Here is a 23,886-nt window from a genome sequence, read left to right as displayed (position 1 = left end):
TTACTCCACACCACTGCTTGGACACTAGCAGCAGTCAGAACAAGGAATTACCATCTCATGCGTAGACTGCCACTCACACCACAACACAGTGGGTGAGTTTGGAGTCTGTCGTGACTGGGAAGCAGGGACTGATGACGAATGATGTCACTTGTGTACAGAAGGACGAAAATTGTTGGCTAGTATGGTGACAGCCTGTGGAGAGGTCCTATTCTTTCAAATGTTTTAGACTCGTGATGTTATGATGTGACTTCAGGTCATGGATGATAGAGATTAGGGCACAACAGTATGTCATCACGATTCAATGTCCTCATGGGCTAGCCCATCCGCCTCCATAGCGCAGTGGTACTGTTACTGGCTACCACGCAAGGGGGCCCAGGTTCGATTACTGGCAGGGGACTGGGTGTTGTGTGTCCATCATCATTTTCATCATCATTGACATGAAAGCCGCTGAAGTGGCGCCAACTAAAAAGACTTGCAATATGGCGGCTGAATCCCGAAGAGGAAATCCTGGCCAATCAATGCCATACAATCGTTTCATGGGCTAGCTGTGCATGTGACAGCGTTATGGTGCTGCACTTCAACAGGACAATGGTCGTCCACCCATGGTACATGTATCTACCAATCATATACATGATGTTGAAGTACTCCCATACCCAGAAAGATAACCAGAAACAACCAGGTCAGATGCAAACTCCATCCGATTTCCAACATTCAGGATATTAAGGACCAGTTAGAGCAGTTATGGCCAGCTTACCTCGGGAGAGAATGCAATGGCTTTATGAGACCCTCCCAACCAAATCACTGCATGCATCCTGGCCAGAGGGAGTGCAACATGATACTGCTAACAAGTGGGCTCATATTGCCAAGTTATTTGTAAATTTGAATGTAAATTGTGATCATGGAAATAACACCATATACCCTCTCATTCCATGAAGTTTCATTTTGATTCCTCCTTCTATTCTGGAACCTAAAATTTTTTGCCAAGCAATGTGTAATATGACACAGTGTGAGACAGTATAGGGAATCTAAGAGTCTGAGATGATGTGCTATAGAAGAATCTGGAAGCCAGGTGGAATAGAAAGCCGGCAGGGGACACCGAATGGTTCTAGGCACTACAGTCTGGAACTGCGCGACCGCTACGGTCGCAGGTTCTAATTCTGCCTCGGGCATGGATGTGTGTGATGTCCTTAGGTTAGTTAGGTTTAAGTAGTTCTAAGTTCTAGGGGACTGATGAGCCCAGATGTTAAATCCCATAGTGCTCAGAGCTATTTGAACCCCTTTTTTTTTGTTAGGGGTCCAGAGAATCAGCGAAGAGAGGAAGATGTAGAAGGGTCAGGATAATAGGATGCGTTAAGAGATCAGGGAATAACCTGGATGGTAAGAGAGGGAGTCCTAGATCAGGGTTCAAAAATGGTGCAAATGGCTCTGAGCACTATGGGACTTAACATCTGTGGTCATCAGTCCCCTAGAACTTAGTACTTAAATCTAACTAACCTAAGGACATCACACACATCCAGGCCCGAGGCAGGATTCGAACCTGCGACTGTAGCGGTCTCGCAGTTCCAGACTGAAGCGCCTAGAACCGCACGGCCACAACGGCCAGCAGAGATCAGGGAATAACATGGATGGTATGAGAAGGAATCCTAGAAGGCACAAACTTTAGGGTAAGACAGGGGCCACATTGTATCCAATAACTGACTGAGACCATTGGCTGGAAGTGCTATTCTAAGATGAAGAGTCTGGCGTTGGAGAGGAAGTCATGGAGAGGAGAGGTGCATCAAACAAATCAGCAGACTCGATGGCGCAAAGAAAATGAGATCAGTGAAAGTGTGAGTTGAACACCTGTTGCCGCTTTGGTTACTAGTGGATGTAGGGTCTGTGATATTTTGAGAGTGTTAACTTCTCAGCTCTAATGATGCCCAGCACAGAGCTGGAATGTATGAAGTCTTCACGACATATAGCTAATAGAGGCCTCGGTGGTGGTCTTAATTTTTGTAGATTAATGGGTGTGGTATTGAAGTCAGTGGCAGTGTTTATTTTAGTGACTCTAGTATACCTGTTGTGGGAGATGGTGATAGTGTTGGTTGTGAATCTGCTGACGGGAACTGCTTCTGCTTGGAGTTATACCATTGCTGGTTTGTTGGTGGTAATTCTGGTTAATTTTCTGATTGTGGTGTTACTTCTGGTGGCGTTCACCTTGGCTGGAGTGACGCTCATGGGCCTTGTGATTTTGATGTTTAACGGCGGGTGTTGTAACATTCCTGGTACTATTCTCTCCCTGTTTATAGGATGCCATGTCTAAAGCTCCTAGTATATAGAAAGATTAAGCACTCCTTCTTCGTTCCCTAGTATGTTTTCCATTGATGATCCTGATTTATTTTTTCACCACTGGCTGACATATTGAACATAGGCCTGTTTATACTACTTCGCATTCCTGCCTACACTTTGCTCTGAAATTGCAGCATCACACTGTGTCCGGTCACCTGCCATACGAAGTCTATGTCGACTTTGAACTGTGTGTTTGTACAGTGACTTTCAAAATGTGTATGGGTTCAGTGACTGGTTGGAGAAGCAGATAGCCAATCATACTCACTACAAAGCTTTTTTTTTTATTATCACGTTTTATTTCAGTCTTGTGTCCAGTGCTGAAGTCAATTCAGTGTTGACAAACAAGTACAACAGAGACGGAATCGGCATCAATACATCACGAAAATGACATGCATTTTTCTTTGCTTGACTTTTTTGTTGTTGCACCTATTAAGGATGTAACACGTATAAGTGTATATATTTTTACTGGTGGCTGAGAACAGTGAATTGAACACCATTACATCAGCATGCACTTCATTTGCATCCTAAGAATTATAGCTATTGCATCATGGAAATGACATGCATTTCTCTTTGCTTGAGATTTCTTGCACATGTGCAGGGTGTAACTGGCACAAGTGGAGATTTTTCCTAATAACTATAATTCTTAATCTGCAAATATTGTTTAAATCACTGTTCTCAGCCTAAAATAAAAATATCTGCACTTGTGGCAGTTACACCCTGCATATGTACAAGAAACCTCAAGCACAGAGAAATACATGTCATTTCCATGTATGATTTTAGCTTGCTTAGTAGTTAGAAGTACATGTGACATGTTTAGTTTCCGACATGGGGGAGGTTAGATGGTGAAAATTGGCCACGTAGACTAAAACAGATAATCTGTGCTGATAGGTTTAGTCCACTCAGTGTTGCAGTACGACTGTGCAGAAAACATCAAATTGTAAAGTTTCTGAAGTGTTTGTACGATGCAGAGAAAAATCAAGCAACTCAATGGTGTGTGAACATATTAACGCACCACATATAAATGTATCTGCACTTATACTCGTTACATCCAGTATAGCAGGTTGGAGTGTTTAATGTTACAACAATATAATTAATATTCCACAACCAGTTGGAGTTGCTTGCAGATGACATTGTCGTTTATGGACTAATAAAGTCATCAGGAGATCAAAACAGACTGCAAAAGCATTTAGAAGAAATATCGGAATGGTGAAAAAAGTGGCAGTTGACCTTAACCAACATAACGTGTGAGGTAATCCACATGAGTGCTAAAAGGAACCCGTTAAACTTCGGTTATAAGTTAAATCAGTCTAAGGTAAAAGCCGCAAATTCAACTAAATACCTAAGTATTACAATTACGAACAACTTAAATTGGAAAGAACACATAGGAAATGTTGTGGGGAAGGCTAACCAAAGACTGCGTTTTATTGGCACGACACTTAGAAAATGTAACAGACCTACTAAGGAGACTGCCTACACTACGCTTGTCCGTCCCCTTTTAGAATACTGCTGGCCGGCGTGGGATCCTTACCAGATAGGAATGACGGAGTAGATAGAAAAAGTTCAAAGAAAGGCAGCACGTTTTGTGTAATCGCGACATATGGGAGAGAGTGTCACAGAAATGATACAGGATTTGGAGCGAACATCATTAAAAGAAAGGCGTTTTTCGTTGCGACGGAATCTTCTCACGAAATTCCAGTCACCAGCTCTCTCCTCCGAATTCGAAGATATTTTGTTGACGCCGACCTACACAGGGCGGCACGATTAGCACGATAAAATAAGGGAAATCAGGGCTGTACGAGATTTTAATAATAGAGATTGTGAAGGTGGTTCGATGAACCCTCTGCCAGGCACTTAAATGTGATTCCCAGAGTATCCATGTAGATGTAGATGCAGAGGTCCCAGTAAGACTACATTCTTCCTTACGTCTGGTACCTCCAGAGGCCACCGCTTCACTACCTCTAACAGTGGTATCATTAAAAATTTGAATGAACAGAGCTTTGCACATGTTGGTAAAGAGTCGCGAGTGACCAGTTTCGGAACAGGCTCCACAGTTTTTATATGTAGCATCTGTCCATCCTTGAAGGACGATTGTATAGCATACAGGGTTCAGAATTCACCAAATTTGCCGTGGCTGAAAAGTCCCACGCTAGAGTGGCAGCCACTACTGTAGTGTGGGCACGTGAGACCCGAGGGAGTTCTTGTCACCTTCCTGATTTGTTCTTGTGTGCATTCGTCCTCTGCAAGCTTGACCCCACTTCGCAAAGTCAGTCACCACTCGACACCGTTGTCAGCAGTACTTGGACAGCGACTTGGGTTAATACTGGCCTTGGTCAGTTCTCTCTCGCGGACGTCCTTCCTGCTGGCCTCACACGCTCCTGAAGTTCCTTGTACAGCTGTTCTTCTGGAATTCGTTCACGATCCATGCGCCCGGCTTGTACCATCCACCTTAGACGTCGGTGGCTCAGAAGTGGATGAATGCTGGTTATTGTTGCGAGCTGTAAGACTTCAGTGTTGGGTACTCTGTCTCTCCGAGAAATATGGAGGACCCTCTGGAAACAGGGGAGATAGAAGCTGTTCAGTCGAGATTCTTGCTTAGCACGAGTTGCCCATGTCTCACAGCTATAGAGCAGGTTGCTGAAGATACAAGCGTTGTATTCTTGCAATTTAATCTTTACTGTGAGCAGTCCATTGTTCCACAGTATATTTTTCATCCTAGCCATGATATGTAATTCTTTTGCGATTCTGTTAGTAATCTCAGCGTGCGCAGCAAGTTGCTACAGGTAGATCGCCAGTAGATTAGATTAGATGAGGTCATGATGATTAGATTAGATCATGAATGCGACACTTCGTAATGATGTGTCAGGTTAATAAAGGGTGTCTATACAAGATATTACATTACATAAAATATTACATGACACTTAATATTTTTAACTTTTTTGTGGGGGTTGGGGAAATCACCAACTTACTTTATCCACAGGTAAAGCCATACTACTTGGAAAGAACGGCCGTCAGTGCTCAAAGGTGTAAGGTTGGTGATGGCCATCATGATCTTAGGCTGTTAGAGACTGATGCTAAGAACAAATTTTTCGCATACACGTGGTAATTTTTTAATTACAAACTGCAGCTCATCTTCTTTGTTTTTGCTATCAGAGCTGTATAGTCTGCATATAAAAAGTCACCAATAACAACCGTATTTACTTTGACATTGGCCATCAGGTGGGCAATGTTGTAAAGATTTACATCAAACCTAGTATTCAAACGCAAATCTCAGCAGATGAGAAAAGAAGATCCCGAATAGAGTAGGAGCTGACACACATCCCTGCTGTACACCACTACGAACATGTAATTATTGTTGCTAAATGGTATTTAGTATTAATGTATATGTCAGCGTTGCTTCCCTTTATGATTACTGAGGCTTTACTTGAGTTTTGGGTTTCTAAACTGTGAACACTTTTAAATTTGTAAACGTAGGCTTCTGTGGCCGTTGTCACAGTCAATAACATTCTTCTGGGTTTGAGGCCGTATTGTTAACTATGAAATACCCTTCCTCGTCACCTTCACTCCCAATGACAGCACTACCCCATAGTACATAAGTAACGAAACTAGTGCTCATTCAGCAGTTAGCAATACACCCTGAGGAAGGCATGTTGCAATAGTCGCCGAAACGTCGGAATTTTGTAGTTGACAATGCGACCTCAAACCCAGAATAATTTTATTGACTTTTATATCCGACGAAATTTTTCTTGTTAAATGCTTGGAGACTGAGGTTATGGCAGACGTTTTCTTAACATGCTATACAATATCCCACACGGGGCACTGACCTGAACTCTGCTGGAGTTCCCCAGGGTGCGGACAGTCCGATGTGCGAGATGGCCAGGCTGTCTGTGGGCGCGCGCCAGCTGAGCAGCGGGCCCTGGTGGAGGTGCGAACCCCGGCCCAGAGAGAACAGGCCGCGCTCCCAGCTCAGCCACAGCGTCCGGAACTCCCCAGTCACCAGGCCGGGTGTCTGCGCACTCGCCAACCGCACGCCGTAAGCTGTAACGCATCACCGGCCAATATCAGCTCTGCGGGGCGCTCACCTCCTGTTCTACGTCAGTCAGTATCTCCTGATCTAGCTGAACTACATTCTGTTCACCCCTGATTCACTTTTGCTGAAGTTCAGCTGCTCGTCCAAGTCCTTTACATTCTCTGATAGAAGTACAGTGTGACATCCACAACAGCCTAAGTGTACTCCACACAGGAAAGCCATAGTAACAAAACTTCATCTACTGCAACTGTTAGAAATAATGTTACACAAATAGAAAATTTCTGAAAACATTTTGAACGAATAGAGTTTAGAAGCCAGACCTTTTTCAGTCATTTAAAAAGTTTATTTCTCCCTAAAGAAACAAATATTTAAAAGTTAAATCATTTGGTAACATAATGCACATTTGGCATATTCACAAGTATTTGTTTTGTAAATAACGTCTTGTGTAACCAATAACTAATAGCTTTACATATTCCTTGAAATAATAAGACCTGCGTATTTGTACAAATGCAACAAGTTTGTATTTGAAATTATTGACTTGTTTTGACTATTGTTTACAAAATGTGCTGTAGAAAGAATAGTGTATACATGTACATCAACATACTGTGCTTCAGTACCGTATATACGCCACTGGAGGCAATAATTAATTTTTCGACCTGTATTAGTTTCGTAAACTTATATTCACAATGTGCCCACTTTCTAGTATACCATTTTAAGGGCAAGAATTAACCTAAATCTGAAAAAAAATCGATGTAGACTGTCAAACCACCTGAAGGTGAGCCCCAAGGGCTCGAAATACATCAGGAATTGAAGTAAACTCACGAGAAGTAAACTCATAATTGTGACTCAATTGTGATCACGACCTTATCGTATAGCGCCATAAAACTGCATACCATGAACCCCATTCGTTGTGCAACTGATGCATACGAAAGCGTGTCACGTGCTATATGATAAACATGTTGATTTGAAAAAAGCGTATGGGGCCTGAAGATGGCAAAATGAATAGCCGAAACTGGTTTCGTTCGAAACAAAAAAAAAAAAAAAAAAAAAAAAATAACCTGACGTATACAGCTGTAGGTAAAGTTTACTGAATTGAAAGGTATGTACCAGCCAATGTCCTCTGGCCATAATGGACCGACAGAGAAATGTCATTAATTCCTCTATGTCTTGATCTGTAAGTCAAATTTATACAATGGGGGCGAAATGAAATTGGACAGGAAAATATTTACAAGACTGATGCCTAGCTGGCCCTAGTTGATGAGTGATAGAACTGACCATCACAGAAAATTGCTGAAAACCGTGATTTCGGTCAAGCCATTGGTTGCTGACTGAGGTGGAATCAGGGCTTTTGGACTCTCAGTTTTTCATCTATTCCGATGAGACATGTTTCAGCCGGTTGGGGTGTCTGAATTCACAGAACATGCATTATTATGCAACAAAAAAAATCATGATCAGTACTTCAAATAACTGTTGCACAGTCTCAAGATTGATGTTTGGTGCACACTGTCTCGTCTCCACATTATAACATGGTCCTTTCAACAAACTATTAATGCTGACTGGTATGTGGAGAAACTCTGTGATCCATTTGTAAATCAGGTCACAGAAGATGAATGTATGGATACTTTCAGCAAGACAGAGCAACAGCACTCGCTGCCTTGGTAACCTTGTAATGAGTTTAAGAGATGTTAGGTGAGGGGCGGACAATCAGCAGAGGCAGAGCAGTCTCCTAGACAACTTGATCAATGGACCACTTTCCTTGCGATTTTCACCTGTTGGGAAAATTGGTCAGGTGTACTCAACTGATCCTCACACTGTGGAAGAAGTGCCAATGGTCCTGCAGCAGTGATAACACCGGGTCTCCGCGAGATCACCGAACTAAAGCGCTGTTGGGCTGGGCTAGCACTTGGATGGGTGAGCATCCGGTCCACCGAACGCTGCTGGCAAGCGGGGTGCACTCAGCCCTTGTAAGGCAATCTGAGGAGCTACTTGTTTGAGAAGCAGCGGCTCCGATCTTGTAAACTGACATACAGCCAGGAGAGTGGTGTGCCAACCACATGCCCCTCCATATCCACATCCAGTGATGCTTGTGGGCTGAGGATGACACGGCGGCCGGTCGGTACCATTGGAGTTTCATGGGCTGTTCAGGCAGAGTTTAGTTTTTACTGGGAAAACTACAGCAGAGCACTGGAAACCTTCTTGTTGACTTCTATGAGTCAGTCTCACTGCCAAGTGCCAATGCACTGGAGGGCTATGGTTCCATATGACATTACATTCCGTGTCGGAAGGCTGAAGAGCGTACTCAGATCGCATTCTCATGTTAGAGATTGGAGACAAAGTATGCTCCCTATTAACAGTAAGTTGCACTAATAATGCAGGTTTACTATTACGTGCATTACACAGATGTATCTCCATACTTATATGACCAAGTCACTATCCCAGGGCACAGAACCAGGATACAGTTGCATGTTGCCTATCTGACGGCTTACAAGGACAACAAAAATTGTGTTTTCAGTGTTTCATACAAAAGGTGACCGAACAAAAAAATTTAAAGTACTGACATAACCTAGTCATTAAGAGGTATAATCTTACGTGAACGATTCAACACAGCAAGGCAACTACTACAGTTAGAGGCGGTGTGTGTATGTCTTGAGGCAAATCCAGAGTACACACATTCAGTATTTCAGATTAAGAGCACTTTGCACACAGTTTCAAAGCCATTGCAGAACGTTTTCTCGTTGACACTCTTGTACAACATAACGAAACTAGGAAATCATTGATGGCGACAGTGTGTGTATTGTTGTCTGGATGTCACTGTATTGTAATAAATCCAGTTACTGCATCAACACAGAAACTGAGGCCGTTGATGATATAATCACTGCTGGCAGGATTAAAATGAGGAAACAGAATAATAATAGCAAAGTCTGCATATGCATAGTTTCATGAATGTGCCTGAATTTGGATTGTGACTGCATGGCATATGGAATTTTGAACCGATACAGGGGGCGCGTTTGCATAGTCATTGTTGTGAAGGTGAGAAATGGCAAATTTGGGTTCGATTCCTACTGTGGCTCATATATTCATTTGTCACATGTCGCTGACGGTAGTATGTATCCACAATTAGTGAATCCATTTCCTGAAAGGAGAAAAGTTAATCACTCATAACATGGTCGCTGTATATGCATGAGAACTGCAGCATCAGGCACAACATTTTAATTGATTGTTTCCTGTCGACTAACGAGGGCATTTCGAAAAGTAAAGATACAATGGCTCGCAGTCCTTAAATAGAATATTTATTTAGAAAAGTCAGTTACATCTTATTAACTGGATTTTAGACATAATCACCCCCGTTATCCAAACATTTGTTAAGTCGGTGCACAAGCTTTTGTATCCCACGGTCATAGAAGGTTGCCGCCTGTTGTCGGAACCACATGTCAACTTCACCTTTGATCTCTTCACCGTCTTGGAATGATTTTCCACCAAGACAGGTAACGACATGGAAGTCGATGGGTGCAAGATCCGGGCTGTAAGGCGGATCGTCCCCATACGTCCCATTTGAATTGTTTGAGTAGTGCTTTGCTTACGAGCGCTGTGTGAGGCCGAGCGTTGTCACGAAGCAAGCGGGCTCTGCTTGTCAGCATTCCCGTGCGTTTGTTTCGAATTGCCCTGCGCAGACGTTTCTCAAAGTCTGAGAATATGCAGCAGCATTAATTGTCGTTCCAGGAGGCATAAATTCCAACAGAAGAATGCCTTATCTGTCCCAAAAAACAGAAGCCATGAATTTCTTCGCCGATATCGACGTTTTCCATTTATTGGCTTTTGGTGAATTCGAATGGCGTCATTGCATTGATTATTGCTTGGATTCAGGTGTATGGTTATAAACCCACATCTCGTCACCTGTCACAATGTGATCAAGGAACTCATCACCTGCTTCAGCATAGCGTGTGAGGAAGTCGAGTGCAAGGCCCATCCTTTTCTTTTTGTGTTCTTACGTTAACACTTTTGGAAGAAAGCGCGCACACAATTTCCTGTACCCTAACTTGACAGTCACAACGTCACTGCTTCCTCAGTTCCCGAAGGAGGCCATCAGAGATCACAGATGGCCAAACTGTTCTTTGGTCGTCATGAACACCGGTCCCGCCTTCAGAAAAATGACGACACCATTTCGTTACATCTTGTCGATTCATAGTGTTCCCATAAACAGAAACAATTTCCTTCTGAATATCCGCTGGTCGCTGACCTTTTGCATGAAGAAAACGTAGAGCGGAACAGACTTTGCATTTGGTGGGATTCTGACTTGGGACAGCCATTTGAAACACGACCTACTCCAACCAGAAGCAACGTTCAACTGCCGAACGACCGCGACGAGGAACCTAACGGCTGAAGGTTAACGCCAGTGTTGCCAACTTGCTCGCCAAAACTCTTCTGTTCCTCTCGCGTACGGTGTATCTTTACTTTCCGAAATACCCTCGTATATACATACAACGCCCAAACTGCGTTGCGAATACACACACACACACACACACACAAACACACACACACACACACACACACACATACAGAGAGAGAGAGAGAGAGAGAGAGACAACTAAGTGTACCTGGAAACTTATATTCTAGTACAACATGCAGTTTAGAATATCGCCTGCAAGGCCTACAATAAACACAGGTCTAACTGCACGTCTGTGTGACGTCAGCAATGTGGTGCTAACAGCTGGCCGAGACAAACGCACGCTTTGTCAAAGATTTTGCGAAACACATTTCACCAAACTACTTCACTGGAGCTATTACACAATCGTTAAATTTTTTGTCATAGTTGTTCAGGAACGGATACTAAACAGTGAAAAAACAGCATATTATCAGCGGCGAGCCCATTTCTGGGAAACACAGAAATGGAAACGACAGTGGGCGAAACCTCAGACAGCGAATGAAGAAGATCGAAGTGTTAAGATATATGGATGACGTCTTGTGCCTGGTAGATGAACCAAACAATAAAACTGACCGGTTAGACACACATATAAATTCTGTTCAAGATAAGATACATTTTACAATAGAGAAAGAGCAAAAATCACCATAAAGATTCAAAACAACCAAAAAACATTTGCTATATACCAAAGACCGACAAAAACAGACACAATTATACATGAGGCATCGCAACACCCCAATTCTCAAAAGCAGGCTGCAGTTAGATATATGCTCCACAGAATTAAACACAGTGCCATCAGATACAGACAATTACAAGAAATAAATGAATACTATAATACAAATAGCCACAAACAATGGACCAAAGCTGAACAAGAAAATCAAGAGACAGAAAGGAACAAACACCCAACTGTCACCAACACAAGGCCAAAATCACACGTAAACAAATAAACAAAATACAAGAATAGAAACAACACAAAGTGTGAAAGAAACAGAAAGTAAAAGATGGTACACAATGACATACAACCACAAATACACCCACTAAATATCCAATACCTTCAAAAAAGGAGGCATAAAAATAGCACACCAAACCAACAACTCAAATCAAAAATACTCCCCAAAAACAATAGGAAAAACTGATCTGCGTCAGAAATCAGGAATATACCAACTGAAATGCAATACATGTCATGAAAAATACATAGATCAAACCAGGAGGACATTTCATATGAGATACAAAGAACATGTAAGAGCATGGAAGTATAGTACAAATCATTCAACTTTTGCAGGACACTTACACCAACATCAACAAAAAATTACAACCAGAGACACAGAGATGGAAAACATGAGGATAAACAACAACAAAAAACACTTCCTCACCTTACAAGAAAACTACCACATCAAAAAAAAAACAATAACAGAAAAGAAACAATTCAGAAATGATCAGATTCACTTGCAAACCACTCTTTAAACTTATTCACCCTTTAATATAACATTAAAAATACAAATACAGTATAACCACAGGCTCCATTTACCGCTACCATTTCCTCCCAGATCTGTCCCATAATCACTGTCCAGGCCATCTCTGTCTTTGCACCCCACCTCTTGCAAAAAAAAAAAAGAAATAAATATTCTCGCTTCTCTCCTCACATACAAGATAATTTCACTAACTCTCTCATATATACACACATACAAAACAATTTCATAGGTTGGCAGCACTCACAACGTGAACGAAAACAAAGGAATAGACACAAACACTGTCGCAGTGATGAATGAAAAACAGTTAAGAAACTCAATTATAAATAATGCAGCGAATGAAAATAACCCAAAATGACTAAAACTGTCAAATGCAGATGTGAAATGAAGACAGTCGAAACCAACCACTGCTATCAACAAAGGAAGGAGCAGATTATATAAATAAACACCTTAAGTACCTTGCAGACCAACTTTATAAAGAACACGCAGTTTTTAACCTAAAACAACCAAAAAATGTACAAACGTGTGTATCCAATTTATAAAAATGGTTCAATCGGCTCTGAGCACTAAAGGACTTAACGTCTGAGGTCATCAGCCCCTAGAACTACTTAAACCTAACTAATCTAAGGACATCACACACATCCATACTCGAGGCAGGATTCGAACCTGCGACCGTAGCGGTTGCACGGATCCAGACTGAAGACCTCACGCCCCACGTGTTGAGCAATTCGGCGGTACGTCCACCCGGCTTCCCGCATGCCCACTATACGCCCTCGTTCAAAGTCCGTCAACTGCACATACGGTTCACGTCCACGCTGTCGCGGCATGCTACCAGTGTTAAAGACTGCGATGGAGCTCCGTATACCACGGCAAACTGGCTGACACTGACGGCGGCGGTGCACAAATGCTGCGCAGCTAGCGCCATTCGACGGCCAACACCGCGGTTCCTAGTGTGTCCGCTGTGCCGTGCGTGTGATCATTGCTTGTACAGCCCTCTCGTAGTGTCCGGAGCAAGTATGGTGGGTCTCACACACCGGTGTCAATGTGTTCTTTTTTCTATTTCCAGGAGTGTATAATAACAGATGTTAACAGCTGCTGCGAAAGATGGCCACAGAAACAAACATAGAAGAATTTCGTATTTTCCATACTTTGCAACGATCACTGTGGTGGTAGTTACACACCATAATTTGTCATTTTATAAGATGCACTAAAGACAGCGAAGCAACATGTAAACAATGACCTCACTCTAATTATCAAAGACCTTTGTTAGAAGTTTAGTGCTGCTACACTGTCAAAGAATTGATCTAAAGTTTTTGATACAAGCTTATGTATGTGGGATTTCTTGGTATATATTCATCGGTGACTGCGAACACTAGATTTCTGACGTCAGACAGCGATTGTAAAGGAAAAAACTGGTAAATTGACGGAGTATCAGAATTCCTGCTGAACAGAAGACATCGTATGTTGTCTGTCCTACACAGCAGAGTTAAAAACAAAATTCTCTCAAAATTACGACATCCAACGAAAAATGACATCCAATGGCTGTATAAAGATGTTTAACTTAAATACGGCCCATGATGTGACGTCACAGCAGCCATCACCTTTGCGGTACTTGTTAAAGTTGACCTCTGGCATCGCAAATTCCGGTTGATTCCTGTAGAGCAGTTTTGCCCTGCTGGATGTTTCAAAACCCAGACAGGACACAGAAAAGTGGTGGGGGGGAGGGGATAGGGAGGGGGAAGATACGCCCCTGAGGCCATCTCATCGCTCATCGCCGCTAACCGCTGTCCACCCTCTGCGCCACTGGTGGATGATCGCTCACCTAGGAGGGCGCATTTGAGGGGAGGGGGGGGGGGGGCAGCTGATTTATCACGCGCTGCGCCGACCGTCCTTCGTGATGAATGGCCTACCACCAAAGCGCATTTTTTCCACTTCGTGTTGTCACGAGTTCTGACACATGTTCCAAGGTCTCATATGTACCCTTCTGGCCGGCCAGAAGGCGCTACAGTCTGGAACCGCGTGACCGCTACGGTCGCAGGCTCGAATACTGCCTCAAGCATGGATGTATGTAATGTCCTTAGGTCAATTAGGTTTAAGTAGTTCTAAGTTCTATGGGACTGCTGAACTTAGAAGTTAAGTCCCATAGTGCTCAGAGCCATTTGAACCATTTGTACCCTCCCGTAAGGTCTCAGGGTAATTTTTATTACATGTATCTAATATATAAGAATGAACAACAGTAAAACCTGTAACTGACAGCGTTCAACCTTTTTCTGTCGCCCACACGTATCAACAAACCATTTCGGGAAACAACCCGATGATCTGAACATTGTTTATGTAGAGACTGGGTTAAGAAGGTGTGTTGAATGTTGCCCATGAACGTCCAAAAATCCCAGGCGTTTTACAGATGCGTTGAGATAGCGTTTCGAGAGACACCCTCATAATGTGGGCATTATTTCTCCCAACAGGTGTTGACTAGTGTACAGGGGGAATAAAAGGAAAAAAAAATCGGCTATATGCTACGAAAATTGGACTGATAAAAAAGCGGTGTTTCTGCAATATAGTAGATCCCTGAATCCACTTCTAATTTTAGAATCTCTGTATCGGTCTCAGTTTCCATATGATATGGGTTTCTGCGAACATTTACCTCATCATGTGTATCACAAAAAAGCATACTTGCATGAGTAGGACTAAAAATAAATAGTGTGTTGATTGATATTAACACTAACCAGGTATGCATCTCCTGTAAACTGACTCGTTCCAGATCGTTTAGATAAAAGAATCGTCCAAATGATCCATGGAACATGTAAGGAATCAACATTATGAGGGGATACCCAAGAAAAACCTGAATTATTTTTTTTTAAAACTATGTATTTTCAGACTGTTTACAAAACAACCTTATCCTCTTGAAAATACTCTCCATTACAATGGTCCCAATGGTGCTTCCACTGTTCGAAACATTTTTAGTAGTCGTCTTTAGAAATGGATGACAGCTCCTTCCTCGTTTTTTCTTGACTTCTTCAATATTGTCAGATCGGTGTCTTTTCATGGCCACTTTTATGTGCAGAAATGAGAAAAAGACGTACAGATCCAAGTCAGGCGAGTAAGGTGCGTGGGCCAGAGGAAGTGTGCCATTTTCAGCCACAGATTGTCTAACAGAGATGGCTGTGTGTACAGGTGCATTGTCATGGTGGAAGAAACAGCCTCCTGTCTTCTGCTACAATTCGCTGAACCTAGCTCTAAGACAACCCACTAATCTTTAACGGTTGATTAGTTGTGTTACGACTGTCGGTGCGGACAAGCTCTCAAATTTGTTCAATGTTATCGTCGATTCGGGCAGTTGATGGATGACTGGAATGAGGTTTGTCATCAATCGACGTGTCGCCATTTTTAAATCTAGCAAACGACTCGTACACTTGAGTTTTTCCCACAGCATCATCTTGGTAAGCTGTTTTCCAAATTAAAACAGTTTCTGCAGCATTTTTACTGAGTAGAAAACAACATTTCACAGCTGCACCTTGTTCATTTAAACTTGCCGGCATAAAAAACGAAAGAAGAGCAAAGAGCAAAACAGCGCTAGCAAAAACAATCACTGCAGATGCACAGAACAAGTCAGGTCGACAACACAGGCGGCACTGAACTGGCAACTGAACTAGCAGCAGAAATGCGTACCACACAAGCTCCGCCCACGGCGATGTTATTCCTATTTTTGATACCCCTCGTATATGCGCAAAAAAAAAACATTCCACAACCCCCGCACTGCAGCCAGTTTAGCCTGACAGCTATCTGCCAATATACTGTATTGTTCAAAGAAAACATTCAGGAAGATAGAAATCTCGCCAGGTGTTGGGTTTTCGGAGGGGCTGAAGCGTTGCCTCAGAGATCTCACTAGGGTAGAGCGTTCGGTTTACATTCCTGATACAAGCGGTACTATTGGTCCATAGTGCTATATTATACAGAGTGTGTGCTTTCTCATGTGTGCCTACATGCAAGCCTTTCAATAGGGCTGCCTTGGAATAGTGTCATGGAGTGGGAGACGTCCCCTGGCTTCCTCCCAGCGTCACAACGCAACTGATTAGTAATAACGAAATGCACGAGAGAAGGAGTTTGTTTATGTTATTGATAAATTTTTACTGAACAGTACTCACAATATCTGCTACTTCTAGCAGTGCGAGGGCATCGGCCTTGCCGCAGTAGATACACCGGTTCCTGTGAGATCTATGAAGTTAAGCGCTGTCGGGCTTGGATGGGTGACCATCGAGGCCGCCATGCGCTGTTGCCATTTTTCGGGGTGCACTCAGCCTCGTGAAGCCAATTGAGGAGCTACTCGACCGAATAGTAGCGGCTTCGGTCAAGAATACCATCATAACGACTGGGAGAGCGATGTGCTGACCCCACGCCCTTCCCATCAGCATCCTCCACTGAGGATGACACGGCGGTCGGATGGTCCCGGTAGGCCACTCGTGGCCTGAAGCGGAGTGAGTACTAGCAGGCGAGATTCTTGCTGTGGCAGAAACAAACAAGTCTGAAAGTGCTGAGTTAGACGACACTTACGAGCCAACGACGGAAGTGTAAATACCTGCTAGCAGGTGAGGCTTGTGGGCCCACACAAGGATCACTTCACTTCAGCACCGAGTACGGAGGGAAAACTGAATACAGGATTTCTAGCCATTACCACCGCTACTTTCCACATTCACACTCCACGAGCGTGACGAGAATGGGTTGGCACTGCATTCACTGATTCAGTAGGGATGCGATGTCACTTGAAGCCATTCAGGAACCAGTTATACAGTTTTTAAATTTTGCAGCCAGCCAGTTACTTTCATTATGCACTTTGGTATTATCCTAAATGGGAATGACGTGTTACTTCTCTTAGTACTTAGCGTTGGTGTAAGATTTAGAAATTAATTTCTGTTCCAGAGGAAAACGTATGTAGCGCTTATTTTAACATAAATAACAATCAACTCTACAGTAACTACTCACAAGGGAACCTCCCCAACGCACTCATCTCGGATTTAGTTGTAAGTTGGCACAGTGGATAGGCCTTGAAAAACTGAACACAGATCAATCGAGAAAACAGGAAGAAGTTGTGTGGAACTATGAAAAAAATAAGCAAAATATACAAACTGAGTAGTCCATGCGCAAGATTTGCGACATCAGGTATAGGGTGAACTCAGGATCGCCGTTGTCCCGTGGTTAGCGTGAGCAGCTGCGGAAGGAGAGGTTCTTGTTCAAGACTTCCCTCGAGTAAAAAGTTTAATTTCTTATTTTCAGACAATTATTATCTGTCCGTCCGTCCGATGCGAGGTAACTGCGCCGTAGTTTGGGGTCGCTACACCTAAATGGAAAAATTTCAAAACGTTAATAACATATATTTTAACAGAGCACAGGGAAAACTTGTTGCAGTTGATGTGATAAACTCTTATGTTTCATCACTTTTTTTTGGGAGTGATTGTCACATCCACAAGAAAACCTAAATCGGGCAAGGTAGAAGAATCTTTTTACCCCTTCGCCAAGTGTACAAGTTAGGTGGATCGACAAAATATTCCTGTCATGTAACGCACATGCCGTCATCAGTGTCGTATAGAATCTACATCTACATCTACATCCATACTCCGCAAGCCACCTGACGGTGTGTGGCGGAGGGTACCCTGAGTACCTCTATCGGTTCTCCCTTCTATTCCAGTCTCGTATTGTACGTGGAAAGAAGGATTGTCGGTATGCTTCTGTGTGGGCTTTAATCTCTCTGATTTTATCCTCATGGTCTCTTCGCGAGATATACGTAGGAGGGAGCAATATACTGCTTGACTCTTCGGTGAAGGTATGTTCTCGAAACTTTAACAAAAGCCCGTACCTTGCTACTGAGCGTCTCTCCTGCAGAGTCTTCCACTGGAGTTTATCTATCATCTCCGTAACGCTTTCGCAATTACTAAATGATCCTGTAACGAAGCGCGCTGGTCTCCGTTGGATCTTCTCTATCTCTTCTATCAACCCTACCTGGTGCGGATCCCACACTGCTGAGCAGTATTCAAGCATTGGGCGAACAAACGTACTGTAACCTACTTCCTTTGTTGTCGGATTGCATTTCCTTAGGATTCTTCCAATGAATCTCAGTCTGGCATCTGCTTTACCGACGATCAACTTTATATGATCATTCCATTTTAAATCACTCCTAATGCGTAGAATATATCAGACGTGTTTCCTGTGGAGGAATCGGTTGACCTATGACCTTGCGATCAAATGTTTTCGGTTCCCATTGGAGAGGCACGTCCTTTCGTCTACTAATCGCACGGTTTTGCGGTGCGGTCGCAAAACACAGACACTTAAACTTATTACAGTGAACAGAGACGACAATGAACTAACGGACAGATCATAAAATAAAAAAGTAAACTTTTTATACGAAGGAAGACTTGAACCAAGGACCTCTCGTTCCGCAGCTGCTCAAGCTAACCACGCGACCAGGGCGCTCCTGAGCTCACGGTATCCTTGATGTTGACTATCCTGCACATGGACTATTCAGTTTGTATATTTTGCTTATTTTTTTTCACACTTACACACAATTCTTCCTGTTTTCTTCATTGATCTGTGTTCAGTTGTTCAAAGCGTATCCACTGAGCCAACTTGTAACTAAATCTGGGAGGGGTGCGATGGGGAGGTTCCCTTTTCAGGAAATGTGGGGACGGTTCCTTCTCATCCCTCTGTAATCTGATGGGACCGAAGACCTCTCTGTTTGGTCCGCTCCCCCAAATCGACCAATAACTAACTAAACTAAACTCAATCCGAACAGGCCTTGGAAGACTCAACGGTCACCGACCGGCCGCCGAGTCATCCTCAGGCCACAAGGGGTCACTGGATGTGGATGTGGAGGGGCATGTGGTCAGCACACCGCTCTCCCGACCCTAACTCAGTTGACGAGACAGGAGCCGCTACTTCTCAACCAAGTAGCTCCTCAGTTTGCCTCACAAGGGCTGAGTGCACCCCGCTTCCAAACGGCGCTCGGCAGATCGGATGGTCACCCATCTAAGTGCTAGCCCAGCCCGACAGCGCTTAAATTCCGTGATCTGACGGGAACTGATATTACCAGTGTGGCAATAACTACGAATCCTGCGGCAAAGATTTGTATGATAATAGGTAAGTCAATGAAGTTGTTGTTGTTGTTGTGGTCTTCAGTCCTGAGGCTGGTTTGATGCAGCTCTCCATGCTACTCTGTCCTGTGCAAGCTTCTTCATCTCCCAGTACCTACTGCAATCTACACCCTTCTGAATATGCTTAGTGTATTCATCTGTTGGTCTCCCTCTACGATTTTGACCCTCCACGCTGCCCTCCAGTATTAAATCGGTGATTCCTTGATGCCTCAGAACATGTCCTCCCAACCGATCCCTTCTTCTAGTCAAGTTGTGTCACAGACTCCTGTTCTCCCCAATCCTATTCAATACCTCCTCATTAGTTATGTGAGCTACCCATCCAATCTTCAGCATTCTTCTGTACCACCACATTTCGAAAGCTTCTATTCTCTTGTCCCAATTATTTATCGTCCGTGTTTCACTTCCATACATGGCTACACTCCATACAAATACTTTCAGAATCGACTACCTGACGCTTAACTCCATACTCAATGTTAACAAATTTCTCTCCTTCAGAAACGCTTTGCTTGCGATTGCCAATCTACATTTTATATCCTCTCTACTTCGACCATCATCAGTTATTTTGCTCCTCAAATAGCGAAGCTCATTTACCACTGATTTCCTAATCTAATTTCCTCAGCACCACCCGACTTCATTCGGCAACATTCGATTATCCTCGTTTTGCTTTTGTTGATGTTCATCTTATATCCTCCTTCCAAGACGCTGTCCGTTCCATTCAACTGCTCTTCCGAGTCTTTTGCCGTCTCTGAGAGAATTACAATGTCATCGACGAACCTCAAAGTTTCTATTTCTTCACCATGGATTTTAATACCTACTCCGAATTTTTCTTTTGTTTATGTGGTGTCACCGCCAGACACTACACTTGCTGGGTGGTAGTCTTTAAATCGGCCGCGGTCCGTTAGTATACGTTGGACCCGCGTGTCGCCACTATCAGTGATTGCAGACCGAGCGCCGCCACACGGCAGATCTAGAGAGACTCCCTAGCACTCGCCCCAGTTATACAGCCGACTTTGTTAGCGATGGTTCACTGCCTACATACACTCTCATTTGCCAAGACGACAGCTACGATATTTGCTACTACCTAGCAAGGCGCCATATTCAGTTACTATAATGACTTCAAGAATGTATTCTGAACAGATAAGATTGTGAATCATGTACCGTCAAGAGCGACGTTCATAATTAATGGATTAAAGTTCAGTATCAAACTATTTCGTCCGCTTTCTGAATTCTCATACCTTGTCATGTTCCAGACCTCACGTCAGTATAGTTCTTGCCTCCATACGCCAGCCTGCGTGAGTCAAAACGCGTGCATTTCGGCCTCCATTCGTAACACGGTGTTGGCTCTTCTGCCAACACAAAAGTTTCCTTTACATCTTGCTCAATATACAGATTGAATAACATAGGGGAGAGGCTACAACCCTGTCTTACTCCCTTCCCAACCACTGCTTCCCTTTGATGTCCCTCGACTGTTATAATTGCCATCTGGTTGCTGTACAAATTGTAAATAGCCTTTCGGTCCCTGTATTTTACACGTGCTACCTTCAGAGTTTGAAAGAGAGTGATTAAAGTTATCATTGTTATAATATTTTCAGACTAATATTGGTGTCATTAATAAAGATGGAGCCTTCGTTCTGTACCATCAGGTTTCTACACTGGACTGTAAAGAATCATATGTGGTCCTATTGTGTACATAGTTCCGCGTAGTCAGCGCGTACACAACCTTCCCAATTGAGCGTACCCCGCTAAGCACAACAGCGCAGGCGCAGCGTTCGTCTGCTGAAGGAACCTTGCACGCAGCTGATTCCAGACGCCATATTTGTTTACAAATGTGGCAGTATACATGTGATGTGTTACGACAGCAAAAGGAACCTGTGACCACTGGAGGTACTCTAGTTTACTTATTTAATGTTTACCATCAGATATCAGTTTAATTTTTTGCAAAAAATAATCCTAAACCATGTTCTGAAATATTGTCTTGTTTCTCCACTAGGCAGTGCCACAAGTTCCTCCAAAAATCGTAGCACAACACACACACACAAATGTAATAGTAACTAATGTAGATCCACCCGATGATGGAGGTTTAAGCCTTCGAAACGCGTCGTGGAAATAAGTAAAACGGTGACTGGTAACAGTGAACTTGTTGTTTCATTTACGGTATTTTTTCTGAACATGAGTGTACATCCTAAAGTCCCCACGTAAATGGCCCCTATACTATCAACATCACGTGCTATGGGAAACAATGTAGCTGTGCTGTGCTGTGCTGGAGCAGTGCAGTGTGCCACGTCACATACCGTGCGGGCCCCTGGTGAGCCACGAGACGTCTCCCAGCGCCAGTAGGTAGGAGTCGGGCCCGGCGCCTCTGCCAGAGGACAGCAGCACCACGGCCGCCGGCTGCGGGGGCGTGTCTCCACCCCCACTGCCAACTGCGCCCCCGGCACCGCCCCCACGGTCCCGGTCCGCCCCCGGCGCCGCCGCCCGCACCTCCAGCACGACGCCAGCGCGGTTTCGTGGAGCCGGCAGCCACTCTGGCTGGAAGTCCTCCGGAGTAGACACCACCAGTTTCTCTGAAAGAGGGCGTGGTGCACGTGAGTACCAGCTGTTGACATGTGTCCGTTATATGACAACACCGATTCAGGTTACTGTAAATATGAACCACTCTTCTGGATGAAAAGTACACTTCTGGCCATTAAATTTGCTACACCAAGAAGAAATGCTGATGATAAACGGGTATTAATTGGACAAATATACACTCCTGGAAATGGAAAAAAGAACACATTGACACCGGTGTGTCAGACCCACCATACTTGCTCCGGACACTGCGAGAGGGCTGTACAAGCAATAATCACACGCACGGCACAGCGGACACACCAGGAACCGCGGTGTTGGCCGTCGAATGGCGCTAGCTGCGCAGCATTTGTGCACCGCCGCCGTCAGTGTCAGCCAGTTTGCCGTGGCATACGGAGCTCCATCGCAGTCTTTAACACTGGTAGCATGCCGCGACAGCGTGGACGTGAACCGTATGTGCAGTTGACAGACTTTGAGCGAGGGCGTATAGTGGGCATGCGGGAGGCCGGGTGGACGTACCGCTGATTGCTCAACACGTGGGGCGTGAGGTCTCCACAGTACATCGATGTTGTCGCAAGTGGTCGGCGGAAGGTGCACGTGCCCGTCGACCTGGGACTGGACCGCAGCGACGCATGGATGCACGCCAAGACCGTAGGGGACCGCACCGCCACTTCCTAGCAAATTAGGGACACTGTTGCTCCTGGGGTATCGGCGAGGACCATTCGCAACCGTCTCCATGAAGCTGGGCTATGGTCCCGCACACCGTTAGGCCGTCTTCCGCTCACGTCCCAACATCGTGCAGCCCGCCTCCTGTGGTGTCGCGACAGGCGTGAATGGAGAGACGAATGTAGACGTGTCGTCTTCAGCGATGAGAGTCGCGTCTGCCTTGGTGCCAATGATGGTCGTATGCGTGTTTGGCGCCGTGCAGGTGAGCGCCACAATCAGGACTGCATACGACCGAGGCACACAGGGCCAACACCCGGCATCATGGTGTGGGGAGCGATCTCCTACACTGGCCGTACACCTCTGGTGATCGTCGAGGGGACACTGAATAGTGCACGGTACATCCAAACCGTCATCGAACCCATCGTTCTACCATTCCTAGACTGGCAAGGGAACTTGCTGTTCCAACAGGACAATGCACGTCCGCATGTATCCCGTGCCACCCAACGTGCTCTAGAAGGTGTAAGTCAACTACCCTGGCCAGCAAGATCTCCGGATCTGTCCCCCATTGAGCATGTTTGGGACTGGATGAAGCGTCGTCTCACGCGGTCTGCACGTCCAGCACGAACGCTGGTCCAACTGAGGCGCCAGGTGGAAATGGCATGGCAAGCCGTTCCACAGGACTACATCCAGCATCTCTACGATCGTCTCCATGGGAGAATAGCAGCCTGCATTGCTGCGAAAGGTGGATATACACTGTACTAGTGCCGACATTGTGCATGCTCTGTTGCCTGTGTCTATGTGCCTGTGGTTCGGTCAGTGTGATCATGTGATGTATCTGACCCCAGGAATGTGTCAATAAAGTTTCCCCTTCCTGGGACAAGGAATTCACGGTGTTCTTATTTCAATTTCCAGGAGTGTATTATACTAGAACCGACATGTCATTATATTTTCACGCAAATTAGGTGCATACATCCTGAGAAATCAGTGTCCAGAACAACCACCTTTGGCCGTAATAACGGTCTTGATACACCTGGGCATTGAGTCAATCAGAGCTTGGATGGCGTGTACAGGTACAGCTGCCCATGCAGCTCCAACACGATACCACAGTTCATCAAGAGTAGTGACAGGCGTATTGTGACGAGCCAGTTGCTCGGCCACCATTGACAGGACCTTTACAGTTGGTGTGAGATCTGGAGAATGTGCCCGCCGGGGCAGCTGTCATTTTATATATCCAGAAAGGCCCGTACAGGACCTGCTACACGCGGTCGT

General features: G+C 44.5%; 1 protein-coding gene across 1 annotated transcript in view; it reads right to left on the bottom strand.

The window, feature by feature from the left end:
• LOC126293207 (C3 and PZP-like alpha-2-macroglobulin domain-containing protein 8) overlaps positions 1 to 23,886 on the bottom strand; it is a 732,149-nt gene that overhangs the window by 83,287 nt on the left and 624,976 nt on the right. The window contains exons 15-16 of the mRNA XM_049986331.1: positions 21,678 to 21,950; positions 6,150 to 6,363 (exon numbers count right to left, since the gene is read on the bottom strand). Of these exons, the coding sequence (XP_049842288.1) occupies positions 6,150 to 6,363; positions 21,678 to 21,950 (487 nt within the window). The remainder of the gene's footprint in view (positions 1 to 6,149; positions 6,364 to 21,677; positions 21,951 to 23,886) is intronic.

Source organism: Schistocerca gregaria, chromosome 10 (genome assembly GCF_023897955.1).
Source record: "Schistocerca gregaria isolate iqSchGreg1 chromosome 10, iqSchGreg1.2, whole genome shotgun sequence".
In the NCBI taxonomy this organism is placed as follows: domain Eukaryota; kingdom Metazoa; phylum Arthropoda; class Insecta; order Orthoptera; family Acrididae; genus Schistocerca; species Schistocerca gregaria.
This window is presented reverse-complemented; position numbering and strand designations above follow the sequence as displayed.